General features: G+C 27.2%; 1 protein-coding gene across 2 annotated transcripts in view; it reads left to right on the top strand.

The window, feature by feature from the left end:
* LOC135927332 (aquaporin-8-like) overlaps window positions 1-24,334 on the top strand; it is a 69,852-nt gene that overhangs the window by 788 nt on the left and 44,730 nt on the right. Inside the window, exon 1 of one of the 2 annotated variants that reach the window (XM_065463297.1) lies at window positions 10,739-10,899. The exons of the other annotated variant lie outside the window; for it this stretch is intronic. Within the exon in view, the coding sequence (XP_065319369.1) occupies window positions 10,876-10,899 (24 nt within the window). The 5' untranslated portion in view covers window positions 10,739-10,875. Of the gene's footprint in view, window positions 1-10,738; window positions 10,900-24,334 lie in introns of those variants that run through there. 2 annotated transcript variants of the gene reach the window in all.

Below are 24,334 nucleotides of genomic sequence, written 5' to 3'. Positions count from 1 at the left end.
AATACTTTTAAATCGCAGCTAATTTTATATAAAAATTGAACTTAATTTTGGTTAATTTAATAAACATTTTGGACATATAGAAATAAGAATCTTAAGGAGAGATTATGATTTCTTAGCATAAATCCTAAATACAAATCATACGCAGCGGCGAAATTTCCTTTTCAAGATTTTGAATTTTTTTTTCATATTAACTGTCTTGACGTGTATGGTTGAGGAAACCTCGATAGTGCTAAATTGACTAATCAAATAAATACTCATAAAACTTTCTCAAATTATGAGGGTTAAAACTTTGCTATAAAATTTAATTTATTTATAAATGATAATATAACTTAATGGAAATTATCTGCCATGTAAAAATTAGAAACATAAAAATTTTATATTTCTAAAGATTTTTTGCCTATAGATGCATATTAATAAAAGCTATATTCGGATAAAATTTAAACATTCTAGTTTATACCAACCCCAGTCTCCCCTATTCTCTTTTTATATTTTAGTATTTGAAAAAATTAAATTAAACTTAAAATATTTTTTAGGTATAAGTTAGATTTTACTTTTACAATATTTATAAGAGGTATAAAATTGATAGGGATATAGAAATATTTTTTCTTATAAAGTGCCAATAAATACAGTGAGAAAAAAATTTGAACGGAGCACAAAATTTTGTGAAATCCTTGATAGTTTCTAGGCAACGATAAGTTAATCTAAATGGAGAAATTATTTTTAAAATCGATTCATCTTCCATACAGCTGTTAAAACTTATGTAAGAGGCAAAATCAGGGATCAAGATGTCATTATATAAATTTCAAATTATAATATATAATACTTATTCCTTTGCCACAAATTTTTGAATTTGACTTTTTGTTTTACTTATCCCACTTTTAAAAAATAAATTAGGAATAAATATTCGATCATTTGTGGGAATTTTTTAAATATTGAACATTTTAGATTATAAAATAGTAGGGGAGGCCAAATCACATCGAATATTTTAAAAACCTTCAAGAAATCTGTAAATATTAACCAAATATCTTGATATATGACTCTATTTGTGGGTTATCTAACTTCTCTATCTTATATTTATGTTAATATTTAAATAATTTAAATACTAAAGTATTTAACATTTTCAAGTGAAAAAACCCATACATTGAATATAGTTATACAGAATACATAGGGCACCTACTTTCTGCTACTATAGCTTATAATTGGAAATTGGAACCCTAATTTTACTTATTTCTTTATATTTAATTTATTATATTATTAGCTCTGGGCGTATACCTTTATAATAAATGATGTATAATAATCTAAAATGAAATAAATTTATCACAACATAATTTAGTTTTTTTTTCCGACCACAATTGCAGAAAGAAAGAATTAAAATAAGAGAATCAATGTTATAACTGAAGACTAATCAGGCTTGATACAGGTAAAATAGGATAGCAGCCTACATAGAAATCGAGCATAATTGTGACCGCAAAAATACTTTTCATTTACACCCTACAGAGGTATTATTTGCACGGCGAGAGCCCGGATTTTTTTTGACACGGATTTTTTAAAAATATTATATATTATTTATAATTTTTATAGTTAATTTTGGAGATTTAATCTTTAGTTTTAAAATATTCGGCCTGGTATTTTTTGGAACTCCCCCCAAACCCCCTTTAATGGGCCTTCGGCCCTTTTGCCCGGCCTTTTTTTGGTCCGGCCCGATTATAAAATTGCAGGTCTCTGTAATTTATATCAGGATTCATTCATCAGTAGTAATTCAAGGAAAAATATTATCAAGAAATCCTATATCATCCGTGGAATATATTCTAATCGTCAAATTGTCAGAATTAGCAGATTCATGGTCATATAATACCAGATATAAATGTAAAAATTAATAAAAAAACTTATTCTGAAAGAAAAAACTATGGTATAAATATTTAGGATAAATCATATTCAAAACACCAATCATATAATTCATATATAAAACCATTAAAACATATCCATATAATAATTTTTCACATTGGCTCCCTTTATAATGAGCAACGATATCAATCGTCAATATGTTTTCTATGCGGACGAAGGCACATTAGAAGTAAATGTCACTACTATAAAATCAGTATAATACAAGTAAAATAGAGGGAATCGACGATTTCTTAAGTCGAAATAATAACTATATATCCAAAGCAAGCACCCGCATCAGGCGAGTGAACACAAATTTGTCTGTTCTCGTAAATATTATTTTAAGTGAATAGAAATTTCCTCCCTACACACCCTCCACCCCCCTCCCCCCTCTCCCTTAAAAATGTATGCAATATATCATTTTATAAAAACCTATTATAGCCAAAGGCCTGCAATAAGTGGACCTAATCTCCAATAAAATGTATGGGGAAAAAATTTACCAAATAATGCTTCCCCTCCCCTCCCCCTAGCAAAATTCGGGATACGCCTATGAATCACATACATAACAGTAGCTAGAGATAACAAAATGAAACATAGCTTATTATAAATTTATATAAGTCGTATTGGGATATGGAATCCATTGAAATTCGAAATCTCTTGATTTGAAATCATTTTCCAGGGCATTTTAAAAATTTTTAAAATTTGACTTAAGAACTGTATTTCAGCATGTGTAGAATACCTACCTTATGATTCGATAATTTTAGCCATAAATATTTCATATTTTTTAATTTACGTAAAAAATTCATAAAAAAATTCAGTACAAATTTAGAGTAGATCTAAGATTCGCGGTTAAATTACTTGAAATTCACAATTGTGGGTACTCTAAACATGCCGAACTACATTTTTGTTTTGGCTAAATTAAATTTTTAAAATTTAAAAATTGCCTTCAATAAATGATTTTAAACCGAGAGATTCTTAATCCCCATGCTTCAAATATTTTTGTATTTTCCAATATTCTTTATTTGTGTTTCAAATTTTAGTTCTAATAAATTTTTAATATTCCAAAAAAATCATTTCATAGAAATTCATGGCCACGCGCCTAATTAAATAATTTCTCTTATAATAAAGCAACGATATCAATATAAAATAGTAATAAAATCATTTCCAAAGTATTGATGATATAATTGTTCAAACCAATAATGGTATGTGAAATTTTTCTGACTAAAACCCCAATCAATATAATATAGTATTGCAATCATTCCCAAAATGAATGATACAATTTTAGATATTAAAAAAAAATAGTAGGCAGGAGAAAAGCGCCAGTGAATTAGTAAATGTAAATGGATTAAAGACATTAGGTCTGAAACACAAATGATATCCTCGGCGAGAATGTCGGAATTTACCTGCTTATTAGGAGTACAATGCATATATGCAAAGAGAACAAAAACCTTGGAGAAGTAACATTTGCCATTGCCAATAAAAAATCTTGGTAAATTTATTCTTTTCACTAACATAGCCCCCCCCCCCCACCTTATTACCCATCCACAGGTTATGAATCTTTATTATTATTATTATCACAAACCAAGCAATATTTTAACCTTGTAACCTTCCTCGTAAAAGTTATATATCATTTGCTTACCATGCTATTTAGTATTTACACATAAATGAATTTGTAATTAAGAGGAGAAAACGCGGTTATTCTAAGATTATAGGGGATTAAGGATTCTTTCATTTTTAATTAATTTCCTTGCGCCTTTATATTTTATAATTTTTACTAAGCCTTCTATTTTCCTTATTATGTTGATTCATTCTTAAATATTGTAATTTGTTATTGGTTTGTTTTATAATAAAATAATTTATTGGATGCTTTCTCCATAATTGTGATATAGTTTTATTAATAAAAATAAATGAAACTAATTTGTTATGTGTTTCATTTAATTAAATTTTCTAAAAACAACTCGACAAGTTGATTCCTAGGATTCATCTGCTTCCCCGCAGATTACCGATCTTTAATCACATCCTAATTGTTTTTCTTATAAATCAAACTCCCATATATAATAGAATGGAATTATTTCATGATATATTATTTATTTTAAGATTAATATTAAAAATTTGGACGAAACAAATATTAAAAAGATGATAGAATAGGGTTTAGGCTTCCATTTGAAATAATATATATGATATTTAATAATTATATTAAAAATTTAGATGAATAATAAATTTCGTTATTTTCATGGTATAAAAACACATTATTCGACATAGGAGAAGTATTTACATCGATAGATGTGTATAACATAATTATATAAATATAGTTATTTTAGAAGTTTAGTATTTTTAATATAAATTTAAAATGTTCAACATGCCCCAGTCTTCCCTCTCTCTTGTAAGTTTAAAATTTTTCGTCTTTGTGAATATTAGAGAACACTTTAGGCGTGATTTAAAAAAAATGAGCAATTACTAACTATAGTGATATCTGAGGTTTAGGCTATTCTATCTATAATTATATATCCATAATATTTTTAAAAGTCTAATAATACGCTGCTGGAAAACAAAAACAGTTTTCAGTTTTGAATTAAACACAAAACAAATTAAAAATTAACTTAATTAGCAAATTTTTTTACATGGTTGAGTTTTTTCAAAAATAAATATTATCTTTAACTTTAATTTTATAATTAGCAATTTTAAAAATTTTACCTGGTCTGCTATAATATGTATTGGATGAGCACCGATAAATAATTCTTTAAAAGGTGTGGGTAATTATCCTTTTCTTTTTAAAATCTTTATAACATAAATACCTCACGTTATTTATGCAGTTTTTTTAGTAGTTTAAAATTTATGATATATTATCTCAACTCAACCGAATTTCATTAGATAGAGATTATTATTATATTACGCATACACTTAATCATTTTAAACGTTTTGAAAAGTTTTTTTATAAAAGCAGAAATTATAAATATATGCCAGAGACCTGCAGAGGCACCATTTGCACGGCCCGGCCCGGCCCGGCTCGGTTTTAAATTTTTTAGGCCCGGCCCGGATATTTTTAAAAAAATTTTTTTACGGCCTTTCAGGCCCGGCTCGGAATTTTTTAAAATTATATTCGACCTGGTATATACAAAAATTCACCTATAAGGTATTTTACCATATTTTTCAGCGAGTATTATCGCTTATTATTTAAAAAATACATGAAAAAAGCTAATATTTTGAGAATATTATATTTAATTTATAAAAATGGAAAATATTTTGAGAATATTATATATTTTATTTAATTTACTATTTAATTTATAAAATAAAAATAAATCGCTATTTAAAAAAATGCATGTATAATAAATAGTATTTTGAAAAATCTAATTGCACTATATTAATATAATTTATTTTATAATTTTTAAATATTTTATATTACATTTATAGGTTGGTTTTTCAGGTGTAAAAATAAATTATTAATTTTCATGGATTTACCATCACATTTATGTCTTTTTAGATGTGATGTACCATGTTTATAATTATAAGATAATATACTTGAACAATTCTTACATTGTACGTAGCCAATGTTTTTTTTTATTTTCATCTATGATGATGTTAAATTTAGCCCATATTTCAGATTTTAAATTATTATTTGTATTTCTAAAAGAATAAATATTATTTTTAATTTTATTAATTATATCATTAGTATTTTGTGCCATGATATTCCTTTATTTGATTGTTTTGGTAAATATTCTAAAAATTTAGATATGAATTATAAAAAATATATTATTAATACTTGAATATTGGGGCTTATTTAAGATATTCCTTTATTTGATTGTTTTGGTAAAATATGTTGTAAAAATTTAGATATGAATTATAAAAAAATATATTAATACTTTGAATAAATTTGCAGGAAATTAATAATTAGATCGATCTGTGGGTGTTAGGTGTGTTAACCATCACCCAATATTATATTAATCATAACTATAATATAATATAATCTTATAACCATTAACTCATAATGTAAAAATTTTTATAAAAAATATTAAGGCCCGGCCCGGCCGGGTTTAACAATCTTAGGCCCTGCCCGGATATATTTAAAAAAATTTTTTTAGGCCCGGCCCGGATATATTTAAAAAATTTTTTTCGGCCCGGGCCGGGCTTAGGGCCGGGCCTGCAGGTCTCTGATATATGCTTTATAGAAGAATTTCCCCTTTTTATTTAAAATAAAATTGAGTTGTGGATTACACTGAAAGAATGTTTAAAAAGTACACCCCAGTATTCGCATTTTTATTATAATAAATATGCTTATATTCGCAACTTTATTTTTGTTGATTTTATTTTGAGGGTATATAATTAATTCAAAAAGGTATATTCTAAAGACGAAATAGGTTCCAAAAATGAATAGTTGCTTGCATCTTGATTATTGCTTATCAAAAGTGAATAAATAATGATACAACTTATAATGAAATTTAAAAAAATTAGAACTTCTTTTAATATTCCATTGACATAGCCAAGGAAAAGGGGGGAGGGGATTTTTTAAAAAATATCATTTTAATTAAACTCATAAATAAAATACCCTCTCCTCCACCCCCAATAGTAATTATAATTGTAAAACCAATATATTTTTTTGTAAATTATAAATAATAGGATATGTTAACAATTTAAAAAAATAATATGAGTGATTTTTTGAAAAATCTAGTCAAAGACCCTTCAAAGCTCGATATGGGTGGAGAGCGAAACTTTACCATAATTTCCCTTGATGAAATCCTGGTTAGGTTAGGTCAGGTCTATGACAAATTCTAATTTTTAATTTAAGCGTTAGAGAGATAGGTGTATTAAACTTTGATAACCTAATAGTTAATAACTCTCAGGTACAAACATTTGAAAATGATAATATTTCTGGAACCATAATTCTAAAGGATTTAAAAGTTGAGGGAAAATTTTAAAAATTTTCAAAATTATCTCAGGAACCCAGCACCAGAGCAAATATAGAAAAAATTTTCAAGAATTTTATTATAATCAATTATTGGATATGTAGAAAAAGTTTTAACTAACATTTATCTTGATTAAAATGAAAGATCGATATTTATATAAATTTTCAAATTTCAGTCAAAAAATAAAACTTTAATTGCGTAATTTGCAATTTCATTACTTTTTATAATTAATTAGATTTTATATATAACTAAATAATAATTAGCCATTATCGAAGATTAAAGTAATTTTAAAGAAAAAAAGCAATTTTATGTTATTATTTTATTATAACAAAAATTATAATTCAAATTCTTTTGAGCCAAGCAAAATGGAGTGAGAGAGATATAATTATAACAAACTTTTAATAGATTACTCTCTAAGAATTGAGACTATAAAATTTGTGCCCTGTTGCGCCTGCGGACTGACGCCAACATTTTAACTTGCTCCAAACGCCGCTGATTTATAGTAGGCCAAGGTAGGGAATAGTGTTTTGCAAAAAATAACTGTAGCCAGTTACTTTCAAAATATAACTTTTGGATCTAACGACAAAAGTAACTTTTACATTATAAGGTAATTTCTATATGTTAAATATTTATATATACCAACCATTATCTTTATATGATTGATTTCTCTAGTTATATTATTATGAATTATATAAATCGATATATTATCATTTTATTAACAAAAAATAAGTTAATTAAAAATGTCTCATTTTCATCAAGTACTCCTGTACTACGTTTGATTAATCTTGGGAAGCTAATTTTAGAAGAAAAACTAGTAGGCCTTTTAGACATTAATTTTGAAGATAGTTTAGTGTATTAAAATTAAGAATTATTTAGAGTCTAATTGGATGTTATTTGTATATTTTTTCGCTGCAAATTAATAATATTTTTTTCCTTAAAGAAATATTAAACTGTAGTATTATTTTTCCATTTCAATTACTTTATATTTCATTTTCATTTAAATAAATTTGATTCAATAAAGCAACTTGCAAGGTAGCTAGTTACTTTTGAACTATATAACGTGTAACCTTAACTATTACTTTTAAAAGTACTTTTAACAAAATCATTAGATATCCTCGATATGTTTAAAAATATGTCAGGTATACATTTTCATTTTACTTAAAAAAATAATCGTTTGCAAATTATTTCAGGAAAAGTGTTTAGTTGTGTTGCTTTTTAATTGACAGTTATTGACCTTTGCATATATTTTGCATATTAAATATAACATGTGCGATATTGAACCAATCAAAATTTAATACGATAGATATAATAATGTTTATTTATAATATTTATATATAAAAAAATAGTCAATCTCAAAACGCTTATGGTCTCGGTTGAGTGCGTGCATTGCATCTCAATCCGATTCCTCTGGGTTCGAATCGAGCAAGGACCATGTTTATTTCTGTACAAATTGGCTATCCCCTATGGGGGGGGGGTGATATAAAGAATATAGGAAGCTAACGCGTGATTCTGTTTCCTAAATATATATAAAAAATGCGTAGTTGCATTTTTTAAAAAATTTGACTTTGTTTAGCAAATTTGGTTGTTGTTTAGTAAATTTATATATGTTGAGTAGTGATGCAAAATTGCCCTATTTGAGCCGATTTTTAAAAAAGGCTAGCTCATATTTTATCCACAATTAATTTTTTTTTAACTTTTCACATCACATAGTAATCAAAAAAATCTTTAATCACCATTTTAAAATTGGAAGTGAGGGGAAGGGGGGGGGGTGATTCTGAAAACTTTACTAATTGGCAGAAAGGTTTCATATATTAACGAAATCTCGAAGCTTGCATAAAATTATTTAGGCCAATATCTTAATTTAATATAGGCTAAATCGAGCCATTTAACAACACTAATCTCGGCGTGATATTTATTAATATTTCTGGATAAATATCATACAAATTTGTTGAACAGCTTTCTGTAAAAACGCTCCTTTTTGAAGTTCTATGTGCTATTGGTCCAAGATATGCTTGTATGATTAAAATTAAGATCTTTACTAAAACCAGGGATATTAACTGAAACGAATATCGGTTCGGTTTAGGTTCAGGTTCGGACAGAAATAAAGGTTCAAGATTCAGGTTCGGTTCGAAAAAAAGTATAGGTTCGGTTCGGTTCGAACCTACAAAATCCTAGTTTGTACACTTTTGTATATAAACCTACATTCGATTTATATATTTTATTTGTTGGTATTTTGTGAAATTTATTGAGTTTTAGAGGGTGGTTTCTTTATATGTATTGCTCAAGATTTGCTCCTGGTTCCCCTTCATAGTTATTAAATCAGTAATATTACATTTTGATGTGTTATTTATAATATATGTAAATAATTTATATATTCGATTCGATTTATTTCTAAGCATAAAAACAAAAGAAAAAATTTAAATTTGAAGAAAAAACAAAAAAATAACGAGAAAAAAATAGAAATAATAACAATGCCACCAAATACTTAAAATAAATCAAAAATAAGGTGTTCCAGTTTAAAAGCTTTTTATCCTAGACTAAAAAGCAATTTAGTATTAAATATAAGTCGACCCAGGATACGATCTAAGCTTAAAAATATTTAAATATAGTAAAATTGTGATATGGTTATGAAAATTAAATTAGAATGTTATCAATATACTAATAATAACTTTCACATAATTTTATAAGCATAAAATCATGAGACTCTAACCGGTTCAAAGGCAATATAGCAGTTCCGTTTAGGTTCGGATAGAAAATCATTTAACAGTTCAGGTTCGGTTCAGATTTGATAAAAATAGTGGTTAATACCTGTTTAACGGTCCGGTTCAGGTTGAATCTCTGGTTATAACATAAATAGAAGTGTTCTAGAGAACTCTTAAATAATCAATAATACAAAATATTATAAAGATTCTAAACTTGGAACACTTTTACATGCATGTATTCATTCAAAATGGGTATATAGTTTTCATTTCCTCATATTTATAGAAAGACTCGAAGTAGCAATAAAAAAAATATGTAGAAAAACATATTCGAATAAGTTAGTTATTGTGATTTACATTAAATACTTCTACACTCTTAAATCATTGATGATACCCTCATATATTTTATCCACCTTCTTCAAAATTTTACCTTTATTTCAAATCAAATGTGCATAAAAAGACAATCCTCTAATTTTATTCAAATGATGATAACGCTTTCATAAATATCCACCTCCTTTATGTTTAATGACGATCTTACTTTCCCCTCACGGAGTAGGAGTAACTGTTATAGGGCCTATCATTGCATAGTCGTTTAGATCCTTGGGATTTTGCCAACAATAACATTGTGTAATTATAGAGATGTCAGGGTGCCATAAAATTTATAGCATTGGTGGTGGGTCAATCGTTGATGGATCCAAAAACTCAAAATAAAATTTTTGAATATAAATGTTTCGCAATATCTCTCTATATTAGCAAATGAGCTATTTCTGGCATTGAATAATATCTCTCCTTGCGCGGAATATTGATACTAAATTATGCGAAAATATTATGTGTGTTCTCATTTTTTCTTTGAGCACTTAATTTTTTAAACCTGGCCGTTTAGTTTCATACTTGAGAATTTTTTTCCATAGAAATTCAGTTTATTACGAGGATTAAGAAGCAATTCAATTTTGAAAATTGAGTATATTTTTAATCTGAGAATTTCAACATTTATTCTTAGTATAGGATTTTTTTGCAATCTTAATTTTTGAGCAATTAAGCAGAACAATCGGTCAAAATTAAGGCAAATATAATAGCCTTATACTAATTGGTGATAATTTACCTTTCAATGATTTCATAATTTATAATGTTAAAAAATAACACCTTGAAAAGGTATTATTTATTTTTAAAAATACTCACTACTTTTACTTGCTTATTTATTTTTATTATTTTATAATATACATAATTTGAAAAAATTGTAAAAAGTATATTTAAAATCATGTTTATGCTAGTTATTATTTTTTTAAAAATTCGCAAAAATATCATTTTCTTAAATCTTTTTTCCAAAAGAGTATAGCCTTTCCTTGATATATTTTTTATTATTTTTAAAAATTGTCAAATCCTAAATTTTCCCCATGGATTCCAATTATTATTACAATGTAAGTTGATTCTTCTTTCATGTAAACTGAAATCTAAAATTAAATGATTTTGCACTCAATTCTAAGACCACTTTGTTTTTTAAAATATTAAGTGGAATAACCTTGAAAGTTACCTTAAATCAAACCTACACTTTGTTATTATATATTAATTTTATATATCTGATCTGGAGAATCCAAATTTTTGTGGTATATCATCAATATAAAGACGATTAACTAATTATATTGTAAACTAGAGGGAATATAAAAATAAATAGCCAATTTTTGACTTGTTTGCTTTTCCTGATTTATTTTTTATCTCATTCTCAAAATACTAAATATGGAAATTAAATACTTCAATCAGAAATTATAGATGGTTATTAAATTAATTTGTATAAAAAAGAATTTGTTAATATTCTAAAATTATTAAAAATTAAAAAAGATAAAACCATGGAAATGAATTATTTCATAACTTAGAGGTGTTTTTTACGATGATTGATAAAAAAGGTCAATTTAAGCCTTTTAATTTATACAATAAACAAACTTAAACTTTGGCAACAAAATGTCGTTTTGATGATAAGCTGGGCTAATAACATGCTATATCCATATTTTTTAAATGCTGATTATCAGATCATGCGACAAACAGTAATTTAAAAAAATATAATGCGAGTTAATATTGATAAATTTACGCCATTAATAGAGGCCAATAATTATGGCCATTTATAATTATGTCCTAATTTTTTTGGCATAAGCTCAACTAAATTTTTTTTATTAAAAATATAATCTATGACTAAAAATGATTTTAATAAATTTTTATATTTTACTTACATTTTGTCTAATTTAAATTTTTAATTACTTTTGTTATTTTTAATTTTAAGCATAAATCAATATATATGCTCTTTAGTTTAATATCCACTTCGAGCGCTTGCTATTTCATTTACAAAATTAATAAAGCTCATTTTCAGTACAGGGACTTCTACACCCCCCCCCCCCTTTTCCATCTTAGTCAATGACTTTTACTCCCTACCCACTATCAAATAAAAGTTAGCAACAAAATTAGCAAAAAGAGAAATGCAAATCAAAACCACCCCTATCCCCCTTCAATTTTAATGACGATCTTGTTATACCTCCCCCCTCTCTTGCGTTAGTTCTAAGCCCATTTGGTCTAAAAATTAAGCACCGGATCATTAAGTATAAGGTTTTTGGTTTTAAAAAGGGAGCAAATATATTCCATTTCGTTTAATTTTTATAACCCAAATAAATTATTATAGTTCGTTTGGGTTATAAAAACTCTAAATGGCCATTTCCATATTATTGATTAAATTCTCTTACATGTCGTGTAACTTATGCAGCAAACTTTACTTAATCTCGTGTAATTAATTAAATTATAAAAAATGACCCTTACAGGTCGGGAAAACTTAGGAGTCTTCCCTAAATTCTAATGTAATTGAGGCACGAGTAATACCTATATAGGACGTTGATTTTTATGTAGCTCTCTGATTTCTAAAGTTATGCTCAACAATACTGATACAATACTTTATTAACAATATTGGCTATAATAAGCTGATAAAAGAATGTGTAGTCAAGCTCTCATTTGAAATAATAAAAACTATTTAAAATATTATTAAAAATGATTGCGCGAATGTGTTATCCAGGGATTAAATTTTTTTTGTAACCTTCTGAGCTGGAATATTATGTTCAAAGGGACACAATATATGCAATACCAACTTATTACGAGGTTAAATTACTTTCTTAACAACATTGACTAAAATAATTAAAGTAATTGCGGAATTAGGTCATCAGATAAAACATAATATCTTATTCCTACAGTTCTATATTTCTTATTATTAAAAATTACGATATGATAAACTCAAAGATCTTGTCCTCTACATACGGCTATGCTCATGTGATAGATTCACTATCTTAGTATATGAATTTTGAACAAGATAATCGTGACAACTCATAACTTTATAATCAAAATAAAGACAATTGCTTAACTGATAAAGAACTATAAAAAATCTATTATTTCACTGAGAATCCGCAGACGAGGCCAGGCAACAAATTAACCCTTTATCACATATGACTACTAATCAGTCACATAGTGAATTTTCTGACCTATTTTACCGTGTAAATTATTTTGGCGCTAAAATTTGAATTGTGTCTTACAAGTAACATTCCTTTTATATAAAAATCATTTTTTTAAATAGAAATTCTCACATTTATTTAAAGTGCGAGTATTTAATGTCAGCTGTCCCCTATATTTCAAAATTGACATTTTTCGTAATTTTTAATTACATTTTTTTAATATTAAACTCCGATATTATTTTTCAAAAAAAATATCAACAGATAACTAAAATATTTCTAAATTCTTTTCCGTTTTTATATTTAAAAAAAGTATAATTAAAATTTTTTTACTAGCATTAATATATTTGTAACACAAAAGACACAAAGATTCTTCTGATGATAGCCTTGAAGATTTCGACGATAATGAGGATGAAAATTCATTATTTTCAGATAATTTTACTGCTATAAATAGACGAAGAGACATACTATGGAAGGAAAAAAATATAAACATCCCTAAAAATTATTTAAAATTCAATGGAAAGTCAACTTTGGCCAGCGACATACTGGCTTTAAATACTCCATATCAATGTTTATCATATTTTTTAAATGATAATTTTCTAGATTTAGTGGTTCTCGAATCAACTAAATACGCTGCAATAAAAAATATAAATAAACCTATAAAAATTTCCAAAATGGAGTTAAGAAAATTTATTGGGATTAATATTCTGATGTCCATTGTCCAATTACCATCTATCAGAGACTATTGGAAAGATGTAATTGGCAATGATCTTATAAAAAAGAACATGACAATCACTAAATTTGAAAGCATTCGATCCATTCTTCATTTTAATGACAATAATAATTCTATAGCTAAAGGTCAACCAGGCTATAATAGGCTTATAAAAGTAGCCTCAATTGTGAAACACTTTCAAGATAGGTTTTGTACAATTCCTAAAAAGGAATGCTTATCAATCTATGAGCAAATTTGCTCAACTAAAGCTCGGATACATTTAAAACAATATATGCCAATGAAGCCTCACAAATGGGGCTTTAAATTCTTCATTCTATGCGGTGTATCAGGATTTGCCTATGATTTTGAACTATATTCTGGGCAGGAAAATGATTCTGAAAAAAGACCAGCAACAGAACCAGATTTAGGAGCGTCCAGCAATATTGTTGTGCGTCTAAGCCGTACTATACTTATAAATCAAAATTTTAAGCTATATTTTGACAATTACTACACCTCAATAAACCTTTTGATATATTTGGCAAAAAAAGGTATAAGAAATCTATTATATATTTAATATTTTAAGTATATTTATAGGTATATACAGTCTTGGTACAGTAAGGAGGAATAGAATCCCAAATTGTAAGCTTCCTACAGAGATCGAAATGAAAAAAGAGATCAGAGGGTCATCCTTTGAATATATGGTAAATATTGAAGGGGTAGATATAACTTCCTTAGTATGGAAAGATAATAAAACGGTAACCTTTTTGTCAACATTGTACGGGAAATTACCCCAGAGTCAAATTGAACGATATGACCGCAAAACCAAGAAAAGACTAAATATAACTTGTCCCATGCTTGTCAAATAATATAACAAACATATGGGAGGGGTTGATTTGTTAGACAGCAATATTGGAAGATACCATAATACAACCAGATCCAAAAAGTGGTATATAAGAGTCTTCCAACACCTTATTGATATAGCAGTTGTAAATTCCTGGTTATTATATCGGCGTATTCAATGTGAGAAAGCCAAATCAGATGACAATTCTGTTTTTTTCTCTATCGGAATTTCGTCAAGAAGTAGCCACAACAATGTGTCAAGTTGAAGCTACAATAGAATTGAAACGTGGACGTCCTTCTTCTATGGTCGAAAATTTAATAGAAGATGATTATTTATTTATTATTTTATAATATTTTCATTTAGATAAAAAAAGAAGGGGGCCTATGTCTTTCGTACCGTTCACAGGTATTCGCACGGATCAAATTGGACATTTCCCAGAGTGGATGAATAATCGTCAAAGGTGCAAAAATCCACTATGTAAAGCGTTACACATGTAAAATGCTCGAAATGCCAATGTGCACTATGTTTCCATGCAAATAAAAACTGTTTTATTTTATTTCATACCAATATGTAAAATATAATAAATTGTTAGTTAAATACAATTTGTGACTTATATGTAACATACATTATTATGGTCAAAATAAAAAAAATAGAAAAATAAAAAAAAATTTTTTTGATCAATTATCGATTAACATATCAAAGGGAATACCTGAGAATTTTTTCTAACTTATTGCAAACATCATGTGGTAAAGGGGCTACACATTGCAAAATAATAAATTCTCATTCTCTTGAAAAAACAAATTTTTTTTAAAAGCGATTAAATCGAAGTTTTCTACAATATCTTCAACAGACCATGAAGCACAGGCAATAAAAATCTAATCAGAAATTCTTATTGGAGGAGCTCTTTAACTTTCATAGATTTACAATAAAAACCGAGCTAATAATTTAATATATCTCATTATGCCTTTTATAAATTGATAATTATATTTATAAGATCGTATATCTACACAAACTAGAAAATTCAGTCTTTAAATATAAAGACCTAGCATTTCACCCTACTATTACCATGACTTACACCACTTTATATCACATACATCGAAAATCCTTAAACTCTACACATACATTGTCACCGGGCTCACTGGGAAAATTAATTGCGCCACAAATAATATATCAGCTTCCATGAGCCTAACTCATTCATATACTTGTCAGACAATGTTGTCCATTGTGCAATAAACTAATCTAACCAAATGAGACTGCCATCTCTTTAAAACTGGAAAATTAAAAGTTCTGCTCAAAGGAGTATTTTATCATTGATCATTCTTCGATATTTTATTGCTTTTCCCACTTCTTCCTAGTGCAACCTAATATCCTCCACCTATCACTTCTCTCTTCATCACTGACTTAAATTGCAACAGTCCCAACTTATATTGGCATGAACGGTGTAAGCATCTCACGAGAGATCCACCCAAAAATCAGAATTAGCTATTATCATTACTCATCAGTGAACCATTAACTGTATCCTGCAAATTATCTATCTAGCAACAAGTCATCAACTCAGTTAATTAAGAAAACCTATTTCTTTGCCCTGAATCCCAAGTATGTGATAGTTAAAAATAAGAAGCATACTATGTTGTTAAGAACATCGATTTTCCGATTTAAAAAACGGTTATATCAAGATTTTATATTTCATAAACTTCTAGATTTCACAAAATCTGCAGAAAGGCTCGGGCTCTCTTTTGGAAAAATTTTGAGGCTTATGTATAATATTTGTTTATCTAAATCCATGAATAGGTCTTATTTTAAAAATCGGCTTAATTAAGGTTTTTAACAACCCTAAATCAAATAAATGACCTCTTCAATAGGGTCATGCATCAAAGTAATTCAGCAACTTTAATATTATACCTATGCAATTTTTGACTATGAGATAACCCCTTAAGATGACACTGCCTATAGAGATCTTTGTTTAAAACATCAATCACTTGATATCGATACCGAAATTTCTGCTTACCTTTTCAAGAGCAATTTTTTACTGGATTTGATGTTTTTTTGATAATTTGTGCAGGGGATAGCTCATCATGACACAACTGTTGTTTTTACAACTTTTTTATATATTTTTTAATGAACTCTTATTTTGATAAAATAATTTCTTTTAACAGAATGTATTAATTTCGAAACATGAAAGATTTTAAATGCAAATTTAAATTTTAACACGTCAAAAGTAACCTTTTAATTTTATACATTTTTATTAATAATTTTAAAATTTACTCAGATTAAATATCAATTCTAAATGATAAAGTAATCTCTATCTTATCAGGAATAGACAATATATAATAATTTAATATTCTGAAATATAAATTTTAATTAAATGTGAATACCTGTTCTGACGGGGTGCGTATTAGCCATCAGGGATTATTTTTAATAAAAAAATCAACTATAAGAACATCAGAAGGCATGAATTTGTCTAGGGTCATTAATGACATTTTTATATAAAATATTTTTTATAAAAGCTTTTAAAAAATCCAAAAATAAAAAAGCGCTCATGCAACGTGAAAGGATAAAATGTACCCCGGGTGTTTTCCATAATTCTTAAATTCGCTTCATAGTACTTCAATTTTTTGTGGACAATATAAACCCTCTCTTTCCTACATTTAAAATTGATTATTTTTATTCATGGATTTTTTTGTTTTACTTTTTTTTAAAGAATTTAAAAAAAGGGAAAAAGAAATATCTGAAAATTTTTAGGATATCGCCATCAACGGCGATACTATAAATTTAAAATAAAATGTCTACTTTCAAATATTTAAGTAAAATTTCAATAATTTTATATATTGGCAATTCTTTATCATCCCATCTCACGTTTGTTTTTTGATGAGTTTAACAATCGTTTTTTTCATAAATTTTACAACAATGTGACATTCTGAAAAGACGCTCTTCATCTAGACCTAGCCAGGATTTCGCCAAGTAGAAGAGGTGGGGGGGGGTAAGCCTTATTAGGCATATTTTATCCCTATAATTTTTATTGTAGGTTTTTAGTCCTCATATTGAAGCCCTTTTTTTATTTTTCAAAGAATTACTCACAATTTGTCTGATTCCTAAAATAATCTCTCTCATCACCAGTTTGAGAATACATTAATTTCAGCGAGGGAGGCAACTCGCTGGGTTCCTTTATTCGGCCGGTAATTGCCTGCTTCTGATCATCAACAATTAACGCAAGCTAAACCTCCATATTTGATATATTGCATTGATGATGGTATTAAGATAATCAAATCAGCATAGATTAGCACTAAAACTTAATCTAGATAAGAAAGAATATTGTTTCCTTGAACATTATTTAAACATATATATTTTGGATCTTCGGTTACAAACAACGATTCTATTTACAAGTCCCTTGATGCTATATCATTGGATAACTCTTATATGTGATATCCTATATCCCAGCCCTAGGTTTCTTCTTATTCAAGATGTACATTTTTAGTCCAGAGATTCTGCATACGCAGCAATTCTTGCGAATATTTTAAACCTGCGTATCATTCATGAGCTTGAGATTGAAGGTCTAACTGAACAATTCTTAAATTTGGCGATCTGTCTTACTATTTTGCTCACCAAAGTTGGTGTTATTAGCACTCTATCACCTTCGATACTTTAAATTAGCGCTTTCATATACTCGCGTCTATCATTTGACTCCGACATAAATAAACTCTTCAAACACCCCTACCCTCTTGTTCTATATGTGATAGATAGGAAATGTCTCCTTAGTCGATACCCAAGAAATATCAACCATCTGATAAGTAACGATTGGCTCTGTTATGCCAATTGTCTTCACTTCTAAATGATAATACCCTTGCACTTATTGCCAAAAATCTTTAAACTCCTAAGGACGTCACTTAGTCAGAACTTTGTCTGCCAGTATTCTTTCAATATAAAGGAATTTTATCGGATAAAAACACCGACGAAAAATACATTTTGGTAAATGATCTTGCGGATTAATTGTTAATTTATGAATTGTTATTTCAAATATCTTCCAATAATATTTTAAATTAAGAGGTGACTTGTGCCCAAACGTTTCGGGAAGAGGATAATGCCTACTATTACTGTCTCAGAATGGAAAAAGGTATTCTGAATTAAAACTGATCAAAAGCTATTTGATTTGAGTTCGTCTGTAAATAATGTATATTCAAGATGCAATTTAAAAATAATAGATAATTTAATTGAAATAAGTAAGATCAATTTTTTCAAATGAAAATGTATCTAATATAATATTAATATCTAAATCAAAAAGTTTGGAAAATTAGGTTTATTTTATTGCATAAAGGCCGAAGTTCTATATATTTTTTATTATATTATGGCGCCAGATTAGCCAGAGCTGGCACTTATTATGAAAAATACTGTAAATAGCAGTAAATGATAAATACAATAATATATATGTAATTTAATTTTTATTTTTTTACAAATCTCTTACATGTGTATAAATGCAAAAAAATCATTCATTGTAATTTTTTTAATGGGAGTGTAGCCTTCATTTACCCCTTGGCTACATTCCAGTCCATAATATAAATATAGAATTACTTCTTAGATTGATGTAGTGTTGTTAAACGACAGGATCTGAGTTGATTTTTAAAAACGGCTCGATAAGATTTTAGACAAAATAATATTATGTAAGCCTGGAAATTTTGTTCATAGATGGCAGAAAGGTCTGAGCATATTTACCAAATCTTGCTTACATAATATATATGGCCAAAATCAAAATTTGGCCGTTTTAAAAAATCGACCCAAATAGGGATTCCGACATTTTGAAATATCTGATAATATTACCAATTTATCATCTTAAATTGTTTTACAATTGTCATTAAAATTATTTAAAATTATCACTTTTCTCACTGTCGATTTGTTTTATTTATTTATTATTTTATAAAAATCTTGACTTTTTGACCCTAAATTTTTGCGGAGTTTTAGAAATATATTCTTTATTTCTCTGATAATTTTTACCAAATATCTAACCCTTAAAAAGCCCGATTTGGATTGATTTTAAAAAATGGACCGGTAATTTTACAAAATAATATTATGAAACCCTCGAGATTTGACAAATAGATGTCAATACCTTTCTGTGATCTATGAGCAAAATCCTTGCTTACACAATATTATTTTAGTTTAAAATCTTTATCAGGCCGTTTTTAAAAGTAGATCCAAATTGGGCCGTTTAACAACACTATCCTTGACCTAGAATGTTTAAAAAATTTTTTATATATTATTTTATAGATTTTTTTTTTCAATATAGATTTCACCTTGAAAATGAAAGAACGACATTAAAATAATCGGTAGGAATATTTTTAATAATGGGATAGGGATCAAGGGAGGGGAATTTATATTCTTATAATATTATTATATTCTTTTAATTATTTCTATATTACTTATTTATACCAAAATAATGAGAAATAAAAAAAAAGTATAATATATATCTAATATTTTAATTTCGACAATATATTGCTCATTTAAGAGATTTTAATTTTATTGATAAGATTTAAATAAAGAAAAAAAAGAAAGATCATCTACACGAGATTAGGTAAGACTGCGCCTTAAACTGAGTTTTATATTATAGAAAAAATGAGTTATGAGATTATTTTGGAAAATTAAGTTTTTAATTTCTATTATAATCTAAATTTAATAGTTTAGATTAGAGGTCTACAAAATGTGAGAAAAAAATTTGAGCATTGGGCAAGCGTTTGGGTAAAATATTTTTAAAATACAAACCTGGGCTGGGCCTTATAATAGGTACTACGGGTATCTAATATTAACTTCTTTTGTGGTATAAATTTTTTTAAAATTTGTTACAATTTTTGAATATTTAATAAGAAATATTAATATTCTATTTATTTTTTATATTTAGTGGTAGTCATCTTATTTTTATAAAATAAATTACATTATTCTCAATATATTTAAATTTTTATACAATATTTTGAATATATTCACTATTATATATAAAATAGATATTATATATATATTGTTAAGCAGGGACTTCTACTCCAGGAAGGGAGGTATGACACAAGATCCTAATTAAAGTATTAATTTTTAAGGGGTTAGATAGTTTTAAAGATGCTACTGGATGGAGGGAGATAGATGGGGTAGATATTAAATTTTAGGGGATTGGGGTTAAAAATTTTGAGGGGAGTGAGGAGTAAAATTTTTGAGGGAGGGGGGTTAATGTTCTCAATGAGAAGTTTGTTTCAGTAATAATTATTCGAGAAAACTATGTATTTACCTATATAGGATTAGATTGATTTAATAAAAATTGACCTCTTTTCAATTTCTTCATTATATCTATTTTGAAAATAATTGGGGTTTGACTATTTATAATCAAAACATCCTCATATTTAAATACGCATTAAATGGCCAATCAATGGCATGGTGTTATGAAACAGTTATAAAATTCGCCCCCTTCCCCCTTGGAAAATATGAATGGGTATAATTTTCTGCTATTACTTTATTATATAAATATCAAATAAAATTTGCTTTCATTTTAAAAAATATCCTCCTAAATTTTCTAATTCTATTTCTACAAAATTATCTCATTCTTTATTCTTCAATTTAAATAAGAATGTAAAAAAATTATGAATAAACTAGATTATTAGGCAAATTTAAATTATTATAAAATTCCCCCATTTAAAAAAAAAAATTATTAATTATATAATAAATGGAAAAACATAACTTTCCCAAAATGTTTATGGGATAGGTGTTGTATGCTATTTCCAACTGTAAAAACTCACTTGGGATTAGTATTTATTAACTCAATCGCTCAACCTTAGCGCTCGAGCTTTTAAAAAAAATGTTATAATCTTTTTTAATTTTACCACTAACTAATCCATCATATTTTGGTATCATATTTTCTGATGCCGGAAGTTTATTTGACTACTTCTACCGATATTAAATTATAAAGATCAAAGCTAAAGCTAGAGATGCCCAGTTTCGTATTTTAAAATACGATAGAGTTAGTTTTTTAAGATGATTATATAGTAATTTTTTATAATATTTTGTTTATTTAATTTTATTATTATATAATTGCTTGGCTCTTCTATATATTTCTTGTTCTGACCTAAATCTTTCTTGACTTTATTTTAGAATTTATTTTATTTGGCGCTAATTACTTCTTTTGATAATGGCTATTGTCACCAAACGGATTGATCTATTAAACTAAAATTTATACTAGTTGAGAATAATATATTGGTCTTTAGAATTAGTGCCTTCAAAAGTTTGGTTAACTGTTATATCCATATCTAATTTTTTTTTAAATTTAACTAGATTCAAATTATATTTTACCTATTTTATTTATATTATATTTATTAATAACCAAAAAAAAACAAATAAAATTTAGAAAGATCATAAAATCATAAGATTCAAAAAATGGGTTAATAGAAACCTTAATGTAATTAGAAAAGATAAACATAATTGATTTTTGGATCGCTATTTAAAATGATATATTTAAGAATCGGCCTAGGGTGTACCGTGATAGTTTTTATTTTGCTTAAAATTATTTTCCGTCTATTGACTGGAAAACTGATTGACGAGTTAGTAAGTACTAATTAGGGATTACATATTAGCGCACCTGCCCTAATAATCGTTCTGACATGATGCTAATCTTAATATTTCTTTTATATTTTGCCATTAAAGCATTTTTTTCTTTCTTTAAAAAATCTACAAAACTGGTTGAAGCATTAAAATATACCAAATATTCAACTAATTATTAATATAAATTAGTATTAATGCTTCCAGAAGTTTAGGTGGCTTCACGCTTAAGGCGTGACATCAGATTCTGTTTGACTTACAACTTCGGGTACCTTTTTATGATTGGGTACCTTTTTATGATTGAAGAATTAATATCTTATATATTCTCCGTTCTGGTATGATGTAATTGATTTTTTTTTCTTATTTTGACAATATGTTTTTCCCTTAAATCATCTATCAAACAGATTAAAAGCAATAAAATTTACTAATTAAACATTGCTTAATGGTTTGATTTAAGTTTCAAAATTATTGCTTCCAAAAGCTTGTCTTACTTCATGCTTAAAAAGTAAGGTCCTAATTTTGTTTATAATTAGGTTTCTTTTTGTTATTCTCAAAACGATTGAAGAGTTAATAAGTACTCTAATCAGGCACTAAATATTAGCGCAAACCAGATATTTAGTTCGTTCTTTATATTTGCCATTTAGGCAATTTTTTTTATTATTTTACTAATAACTCTTTTCTTTGTAATACTAAAACTGATTAAAATAATATAAAATTAATCACTAAATATCGATAAAATTTTTAGAATACTCAGGCGCAACCTTTAATCGTAAAGTTGTCTAAAATTTTGTTGCTAATAATTTTTTCCTTTATACTGACTATATTGATTGCACTCATAGGCACTATAAAGTATAAATATTGGCATAAATTTTAGAATTAGTGCTTCCAATTATTCAGCCAAAAATGATATAAAGATTAAAGATCTGCAAAAGTTGGCCTGGCCCAAAACCTGCCCTCTTTTTTAAAAAAAAATCGGGTTCGGGCTGGGTCAGGCCTAATATTTAAAAAAAAATTCGGGCCGGGTCGGGTCGGGCCTTGGAATTTTTTTTAAATATATCTAAATTTATCAATTTTATATTGAATTTTTTATGTAAAATAAAAATATTTTAATTTATTCATTTGAGTAATTATAAAAATTAATTTCTATATTTAAATAAATTCGGGCCGGGTCAGGCTGGTAAATTTTTGCCGAGCCGGCAAAACTTTTTAAAAAAAATTTTGGTTCGGGCCGGCAAAAATTTTATAAAAAAAATTTCGGGGCGGGCTGGGTTTGAAAAATTAGGCCCGATGCAGATCACTGATAAAGATATTACATATTTTAAAAAATAAAAGACAACATGAATTTCAAAAATGCCCCGAATTTTCTATAGCCTAGGATCCCGTCAAATATAAGGCAAATGGGGGTTTAGCAAAACAAATTTTAATCCTTAACCCCCCCCCCCCCCCTCCCCCTCTCACCAGGTTGAATCCTGGCTACGCCACCGATAATTCATAACACAGTTTGATTATAAAACACAAACATCAACGGTATAAATTAATATAGGTTCAAATAATTACAATATTTATTTAACAAAATACAAAAACGAGATACTTGAAGAATAAAAAATTGTTAAAAATTTGTATTCATCATTTAAAATTAAGAGTTAGAAAAGCTATGTCATTCATAAATTATAAGGGACCCTGATAACTTAATAACCTCTATTAAAATCCTTTTTGGGATTGAGCTAATTTTTCAATATTACATCAGTGCTTGGTATTAACTCCCTATGTATATTAAAAAGGGCTCTGCAAATTAATTTATTTTCAGAGTTAGTATCCAGAAAAATATTATGCAGGTCTGAAGATCTTGCTCATAGATGACACAAAGTTTGGACATCTATTAGTGAAATCTCGAGACTTAGCATTATTTTTCTATTGAGTTACCCGTTTTTAAAAACTCAAATCGAGCCATTTACAACAACACTACTTTTCAAGTGTGTTTTTATTCTTGTCAAAAAAAAAAGAAGTTCTTTCATTGGTAGAAGTATAAATGGGTAGAGTTGCCAAAATATATAATACTTTTAATTAAAATTTGTTTGAAATTATGAAAAGCAACATAGCATTATTTGACATTATCAACTCTATTTTATATCACAACTTTGCATTCACTTAGTAATCATGGGATACATTTAAAATCTGCCAAATATTTAATTTTTTCACAATTAAGATTTGAAATAAATTCAGAAGGATTCTGCGGTAATAATATTTGTAGATTGCTACCTGATAAT

The sequence above is a fragment of the Gordionus sp. m RMFG-2023 genome, chromosome 3 (genome assembly GCF_954871325.1).
Source record: "Gordionus sp. m RMFG-2023 chromosome 3, tfGorSpeb1-WG-v2, whole genome shotgun sequence".
Taxonomy (NCBI): Eukaryota; Metazoa; Nematomorpha; class Gordioida; order Chordodea; family Parachordodidae; genus Gordionus; species Gordionus sp. m RMFG-2023.
This window is presented reverse-complemented; position numbering and strand designations above follow the sequence as displayed.